This window comes from Parambassis ranga, chromosome 7, assembly GCF_900634625.1.
Source record: "Parambassis ranga chromosome 7, fParRan2.1, whole genome shotgun sequence".
Taxonomy (NCBI): Eukaryota; Metazoa; Chordata; class Actinopteri; family Ambassidae; genus Parambassis; species Parambassis ranga.
In genome coordinates, this window is record NC_041028.1 from 702,686 (window position 1) to 710,944 (window position 8,259).

General features: G+C 45.9%; 1 protein-coding gene across 1 annotated transcript; it reads right to left on the bottom strand.

Moving 5' to 3' along the window:
* Positions 1–474: 474 nt before the first annotated feature.
* Positions 475–7,245, bottom strand: olfml3a (olfactomedin-like 3a). Its single transcript, XM_028409358.1, has 3 exons — positions 7,135–7,245; positions 5,233–5,545; positions 475–1,259 (listed from the first exon to the last, which is right to left on the bottom strand). The coding sequence occupies exons 1-3, from the start codon at positions 7,243–7,245 to the stop codon at positions 475–477; spliced, it is 1,209 nt and encodes a 402-aa protein (XP_028265159.1).
* Between the last annotated feature and the right edge of the window lie 1,014 nt (positions 7,246–8,259).

The window sequence follows — 8,259 nt, forward strand, 5'->3', positions numbered from 1 at the left end:
GGAGGTCTGTGGAGCTGACGCGCTTTTGCAGCCAGGCTCAAGTGGACTCTACAAGACCAGATGCCTCGCTTCAATCTTCTCTACGTATTATGACCTGGATGACTGAAAGTGGCCCTCAAGTGGCCATTTGAGGAACTGCAGTTTTTTTTTTTTTTGGCCTTCCTTCCAAATAAATATACAGAATCAAAGCATCCCTGCGGCTCACACTCTCCTGTAATCTGTACAGAAAGCTGCATGTATGTGTGTGTATATATATATATATATATATATGAGCTTTATAGGCGCTGTCAGGCAGACAGACTCTTTACGTTGTGACAGGCTGAGCTCACACATAATAAACCTCTCAGAAAAAAAAGATGTTCTACGGCCAACTATTAATGCCGCTTCAGTGAAGCAAATAACTGGAAGTCAGAGAGGTATCATGAGACCTGGAATAAGTTCAAACTCACTGCTTCTGTTTTTAACCCCTTCCTGTCAGCCCAGGAGTTTCCTCTTCATGGTCAGTCTGTAAATGATTTGGTAGCCATCGTCCCAGCCGTAGAGTTGCCGTTCCTCGGGGTTGTACTTCAGACTGGCGTGGGCGCCGTACCTCCTGGGGAAGTAGAGCAGAGGGGCCTCCTCGCTGATCACCACGTCGTTGACGTCAAACACGCACTGGACCCGGGAGCGGCTGGCCAGACGGGTGTTGTAAACAACATAGACAGTCCCGCAGACGACGAAGGCCGCCTCCGCGTTCTCCCGCGGGCACCGGGTGTCCCAGATTTGTTCTATATCGAGTGTGGCAGCGTCCATCTTGGCTAGGCTGATGTTTGGTTCGCTGTCGCCAGAGGCGTACAGAAGCCAGAGCCCCTCATCATCTGCTGCCAGGTCTGCCACCGTCTCTGGATTGAGGCTGTAAACAGAAGCCTGGCTCTCCAAGGGGAACATGGCGCTGTCGCTCACCGAGCCGCTCAGCAGGTCGTATTTGACCACGTGCACGTCCGCGCCCGCGTCCTGCTTTATGTAGTACAGATATCCGTTATACACGGCGCTGCCGGGGCCGCTCCACTCAGAGGGGAGCCTGATGGTCCCGCTGCCGCCGACTCCCACAGAGCGGGAAAAGTCCCGCACAGAGCTGAACTGGAGGACAGCGTCCCCCGATGTCCCGTTAAAGACGTAGACTTTTGAGGACCGCGGGTCTCTGGTCCACATGCCCTTGGGACTCCCCACCCTCTTCATGATCTTCACTGACCGGATGCCAGAGAGGATTTCCACACAGTCTGCAGACAAAGGAACAGAAAGAGTTCTCACACCACACTGAGCCTCTGTTGTGCACAGGAAGTAGCAAGGTAATAAATAAAGACAACCTGACAACACCTGAAACCAGACGTACACCTCAGATTTCTGTCAATAAATCTCGACAACCACAGTCATTACAGTAATGTTTAGCAGATGGGAAGTTAGAAATTAGAATTCTATCTCTGTCACAATTAGCTCCATTAGCATGTGCGATGTGCGTCTGCAGCCTGCGGCCGAAGATATCTGCCTCTGCAGAGCACGGCACATCCAAAGCAGTCGGGGGGAAACTGGACTCATAATGACAGAAAGTACAAGTGCAGCAGACACACAAAGAAGCACAGCGAACACCACACTCTACGACACACAAACATCCAGCAGCTACATCAGTGTCACGCTCTCAGATCTGAACTGGGTCCCTACAATGCAGCGAGGTTCGTTCTGGGTCAGCTCACAATGGATGCCTGTGTGCAGCGCGCACTCCTGTGAACACGAGCTCAGAGTAACGTCTCTGACCTCGGGCCAGTTTCCTGTCCCTCCTCCACACACACACACAGAGGAGGCAGCATGATACACCATCGACTGTGTATTTACAGTTTTTTCTGATTGCTTAAACACTAACAATGATTCTTATAGCACAATTTCTAAAACTATTAATAGTTTTAGCAAAATCACTCACTGAGTTTGCAAAACTAAAAGCAAAAAAACTGCTTTACACTCAATTTGCACTTTTGTAACACACAATTTGCAAATGTATAAATATAATCCACTTCACAGCACTCTTTTTGCTGAACTGTAAACACAACTCACTGCTTTACACACAACTTCCAAATGATCAACACACTCCTAGTAAAACTACACACATTTATGGCTGGTATTTACACTATGTTGCCAACTGTCTGGCTACACTGTCACATGCGAGAACTGTTTTACATCATTAGTTCACTTTGCAATCAGCATGAGCACTGTGAATAAGACACAGGTAAGCTTCAGTGTGGAGAACAATGGAGAGAGAAGGAAACTGAGAAGAACGAGAATTAGAGGAGGATGAGGACATGAGGAAGCAGGAGGAAGAGGACGAGGAGGTGAAGAGGAAGGAGGAAGGGTAAGAAGAAATAGAATTACTGATGTCATCGGAGCTACAATAGTGGATCATGTGATCAACCATGGAATGACCCTGAACGGGTTCAGCCTGAGCCGCTACACTGTAGCAAGCATCATGAGGCTTATTGAGGCATATTGATGAGAATGGGTTAGTACAGTTCCTTCACAGTTTTGTAGCTGTACCATACTCTAATGAGAAAAATACTGTACATGTAAAACTGAAACTGTTACTCCACAGAATCATAGACATCCAGCATCTGGAAGGAGGCATGCGAGGATATGGACCAGGCATCATGTCAGGCCTGGATACGGCACTCCAGGAGACATGTTCCCCGGTGCCTTGGACTAGAAGACATTGCATGCGACGTTGATGAAATTCTGTGGCCGGACCCAGAGAGACGACAAGACTGATTTTCTCTCTCTCTCTCTTTCAGTGAAACTGTATGTTTTCTTGTGATTGTTTTGATGTGTGTGAATAAACATTCATACTTGAAATTTGAATCCCTGTGTTTATAGAACTATTTATGACAAAAGTTTGACCTCACATGGACAGACCTTGTGCACAGAGAAAGCAGAAGCCAGATGTGTTTTCAGTTAATACCATCAGTGTGTAGTTGGCACATTGTGTGCTTAGTAATATGATGGTTTGTGTTAACTGTTTGGTACAAAAATACCATTTTTACAAAGGTTTGAAGAGTTAAGCAAGATGTATTAGCTTTTGCAAGAGATCTACAATGTTTTGCTGATTTGGTGTAAGGTTTTTTTATTTGTGTGTAGAGTTTTGCACAAATAGCCAATAGTTACAGAAATGTGCTTAAGCAATCAGAAAAAACTGTAACAGACTGTTGTGCAGCACTACAGTTATGAGGGTTGATGCCATTACGGCATAATTCTTGCATTTATGTTTTATTGATCATCTTATTGAGCCAGCCAGTACAAAAAAAAATCAATATTTTTCATTTGCTTTGTTAAACGAGTAAAAATTCAATGATCAGGGATTAAGAGCAAAAAGTCTAAAAATCAGATCCTATAACAGTCGTGATTTACAGTTTTTTCTGATTGCTTAAGCACATTTCTGTAACTATTGGCTATTTGTGCAAAACTCTACACACAAATAAAAAAACCTTACACCAAATCAGCAAAACATTGTAGATCTTTTGCAAAAGCTAATACATCTTGCTTAACTCTTCAAACCTTTGTAAAAATGGTATTTTTGTACCAAACAGTTAACACAAACCATCATATTACTAAGCACACAATGTGCCAACTACACACTGATGGTATTAACTGAAAACACATCTGGCTTTTGCTTTCTCTGTGCATAAGGTCTGTCCATGTGAGGTCAAACTTTTGTCATAAATAGTTCTATAAACACAGGGATTCAAATTTCAAGTATGAATGTTTATTCACGCACATCAAAACAAACACTAGAAAACATACAGTTTCACTGAAAGAGAGAGAGAGAGAAAATCAGTCTCATTGTCTCTCTGGGTCCGGCCACAGAATTTCATCATCTCATGCAATGTCTTCTAGTCCAAGGCACCGGGGAACATGTCTCCTGGAGTGCTGTATCCAGGCCTGACATGATGCCTGGTCCATATCCTCGCATGCCTCCTTCCAGATGCTGGATGTCTATGATTCTGTGGAGTAACAGTTTCAGTTTTACATGTACAGTGTTGATGTTTTTCTCATTAGAGTATGGTACACCTACAAAACTTAGTGTGAGGGAACTGTACTAACCCATTCTCATCAATATGTCCTCATGATGCTTGCTACAGTGTAGCGGCTCAGGCTGAACCTGTTGTCCAGCTTCCCTCAGGGTCATTCCATGGTTGATCACATGATCCACTATTGTAGCTCCGATGACATCAGTAATTCTATTTCTTCTTACCCTTCCTCCTTCCTCTTCACCTCCTCGTCCTCATCCTCTAAATTCACGTCCTAGTCTTTGTCCTCCTCCTCTTCCTCATGTTCCTCTTCTAATTCTCACTCTTCTCAGTTTCCTTCTCCCTCCATTGTTCTCCACACTGAAGCTTACCTGTGTCTTATTCACAGCTCATGCTGATTGCAAAGTGAACTAATGATGTAAAACAGTTCTCACATGTGACAGTGTAGCCAGACAGTTGGCAACATAGTGTAAATACCAGCCATAAATGTGTGTAGTTTTACTATGAGTGTGTTGATCATTTGGAAGTTGTGTGTAAAGCAGTGAGTTGTGTTTACAGTTCAGCAAAAAGAGTGCTGTGAAGTGGATTATATTTATACATTTGCAAATTGTGTGTTACAAAAGTGCAAATTGAGTGTAAAGCAGTTTTTTTGCTTTTAGTTTTGCAAACTCAGTGAGTGATTTTGTTAAAACTATTAATAGTTTTAGAAATTGTGCTATAAGAATCATTGTTAGTGTTTAAGCAATCAGAAAAAACTGTAAGCCAGTTCTAAGTCCCTGAGGGAATCACTCAGAGCTGTGGGATCAGGAGATGATGACAAACACTCAAACTGCAGAAACAGTCAGAAGCTTTTCAGAAATAAATGATGATGCATGCAGCCACATTTCTGCTGGAAAACATGACGCTAAGCGACCTGTAACAGCGGCGTGTTTGTCTCCTGCTTTCAGTCGCACAGCTTTTCCACAGTGTGGAAACAATCTGCATCCTCTGAAGGAGACGGGGAGATCAAAGCCCTGCGTGTGAGTGAGTGTGTGTGAGTGAGTGTGTGTGTGTGTGTGTGAGTGTGTGTGTGTGTGTGTGTGTGTGAGTGTGTGTGTGTGTGTGTGTGTGTGTGTGTGAGTGTGTGTGTGTGTGTGTGAGTGAGTGAGTGAGTGAGTGTGTGTGTGTGCGCTTCCTCACAGCTCACCAGACACTCTGGAGTGCAGCTCCTCCCACTCTTCGTCCTCCTCCTCCTCTCCTCGGCTCTCCTCCAGCCCCCAGGCATCCTGCTCCACCACCTTGTCTGCCCCGTTGGCGCAGGCCCGGGGGGCCGTCTGGGCCTCCACGTAGTCCATCTCCCGCTCCACTCGGTTCACTCTGACCGCGGCTCCTTCCAGGTCTTTGAACAGCGAGCTGTGGTCACTCTTCAGGCCCTCCATGACCTCGGCCGTTAGCTTTTTGAAATCCAGCATCTCTGTGTGGTAGCGGTGGGACTCGTCGTGCCACAGCTGCATGCGGTCCTAAAGGAGACACAATTAAAATATGTTCATAACGAGTTCATTCTGACACAGATAGAAATATGCCAACAATGGTGAGACAGCCATGAGGCTCTGCCCTGGTTGTTGCTTTGTCGAGCACAGACAGCTAATCTTCAAGAAGCATTCTGAGTCAGTCTCCTTCATTACTGTTAACTTATGAGCAGATTTTTGTCATACATTTATTTTAGCCTCTCTAGCATCCTAGAGCCCTAAAGCTGGCTGTTGCTGGTCATGGCAGTAACCCAAGAACAAGGCTTTCCAGGCATGGCTGGCTGGAGAACTCCAGCTGTGGTTGTAGAAGCTGAATCTGTGGCAGTGGAGATGTTTGAAGAGGCCGCGGACAGATGTTCAAAAATGATCTGGCAGCTCAGGAGGAAAAGAGTTCTGAAAGGAATGAGAGTTATAAACAGCTGCTACACCCCTTCAGAGCTGTACCGCTGCATTGTCAACCTTTTGTGTGTGACATGCGCTGCGTGGGAGAGCCGTGCACACACACGTCTCGCGGCGTATGGTACCTCCGTGACAACTCTTACCACCCGTGGAGCAAGGAGCGAGGTCTCTGTTCTCGTGGAGTATGGAACAAGCCTAAGACAGGTTTATTTTCTATATATTTGATTGCTATGCTATTTTATCCTCAGCTATCCTCAGCAGCTGATTGGTTGTTTATTGTCTTCGATGTGCCAAACATCAGCGTGTCAGCATTGTGTCTGTGAGCCTGTTAGCATCCTGACCTTAGCATTTACTCCAAAGCGCTGCAGTGCCACATCCAGCCTCTCTGACTCGTCTGTCTCGTTTCCTACTATAATAAATCTCAGGGGGGTAAAATGTGCCCGTTTCACTCAATCACACTATCATCACATCACCAAATAGAAACAGCCTCCGCCCGCTGATTGACACAGCCAGAGAGTGACAGGTGGATTATTCAGAGCGAGATGTAATAACTGTCGGCTCCTCCGTTTCATTTTCTCTGCTCGCTGTGGGGCCCGTGGTCAAATGGAAATGAAAAAGTTCAATGAAAGCTGAGGAAGAGCAGCGCTCGTAGCAGCCGGCATATTGGAAGTGAGAGCGGAGGAGAAGCCACAGGGGAGTGAACAGGATTGAGCTGTAAACAGACAATTCATTTCATGCCTGTAAAAGCTGTAATGTTGTCTTTTGCAAATTTAAATCATCTAAACTTTGTTTTTTCCTCTTCCATGACACTGATGCTGCCTCAACTTTCTTTTTCTTTCTTTCCTCGCCTGAGGCGGCTTGTTGTAATCCTTCCTTCCTTCAGCATCTTTGATGGCACGGCGGCGGCACAGGTTGAGCTTGTACTCATTACCGGTTTGTCAGCGCTTTAAACGCTGAAAGGAATTGTAATGGTGTCAGACAGAAGCTGCACGCCGCATGAGGAGGAGAGCTCTGCATGCATCAACTGATATTCCCCCTGCAGGCTGCTGCTGCGCTGATGAGCTGGGCTGAGATTGCATTCATTTGTTGGTATTAGTTCTGTTTCTAATAAAAGGAAGATGAGGCAAACACACTGGTGTGACATCTGTGCTGCTGCCACTGAAGGAGGAGCTGCTTCTTACCTCAATAGCCAAGAGTCTGTTCTCCAGATAGTCCATCAGCCCCTGGTAGTAAAGCTGCGCTCCGGTCAAAGTCCAGGCGGCGGAGACGAGAAGGAGAAGCAGCGTCTTCATGGTGAGACAGCTGGTTTCTTTGTCCTCTGTAGAGACTGTCCTGTGTAAAGACTGTCCTCTGTAGAGACTGTCCTCTGTAGAGACTGTCCTCTGCGCCTCACACAGCCTACAAGAGAGTAAGAGGCCGCTCTGAGAGTTTCTGATGCTTTGACCGCTCTCGCTTTGCTGGAATGTTTTCACAAACTCTCAGGGAGGAGCCTGGTGCCTCTTTCCCCTCTCTGTCCCACAGAAGTGAAAAAGCTCCACTCACTTTGTGTGTGTGTGTGTTTGTGTGTGTGTGTGTGTGTGTGTGTGTGTGGCTCAGCTATGGTTTTATGATGGTACAAACTGCACCGACAGACAAAGATCATCACTGTGCTGTGTCATGTGCTGCCTCACGATGGAACATTAAGAGCACAGGTGAGAAACTTTGGACCAGAGTAGGCTTTAATTCAGGCTTTAGACCAGGCTTTAGACCAGTCTTTAGATCAGCTTTAGACCAGGCTTTAGGTCAGGCTTAGATCAGGCTTTAGACCAGGCTTTAGGTCAGGCTTCAGGTCAGGGTCAGGCTAAGATCATGGTTTAGATGAGGCTTTAGATCAGGGTTTAGATCAGGCTTTAGGTCAGGCTTTAGACCGGGCTTTAGATCAGGCTTTAGATCAGGCTTTAGGTCAGGCTTTAGATCAGGCTTAGATCAGGCTTTAGATCAGGCTTTAGGTCAGGCTTTAGGTCAGGCTTTAGATCAGGCTTTAGATCAGGCTTAGATCAGACTTTAGATCAGGCTTAAGGTCAGGCTTCAGGTCAGGGTCAGGCTAAGATCATGGTTTAGATCAGGCTTTAGATCAGGGTTTAGATCAGGGTTTAGATCAGGCTTTAGGTCAGGCTTAGATCAGACTTTAGATCAGGCTTTAGGTCAGGCTTCAGGTCAGGCTTTAGATCAGGCTTCAGGTCAGGGACAGGCTAAGATCATGGTTTAGATCAGGCTTTAGACCAGGCTTTAGACCAGTCTTTAGATCAGGGTTTAGATCAGGCTTA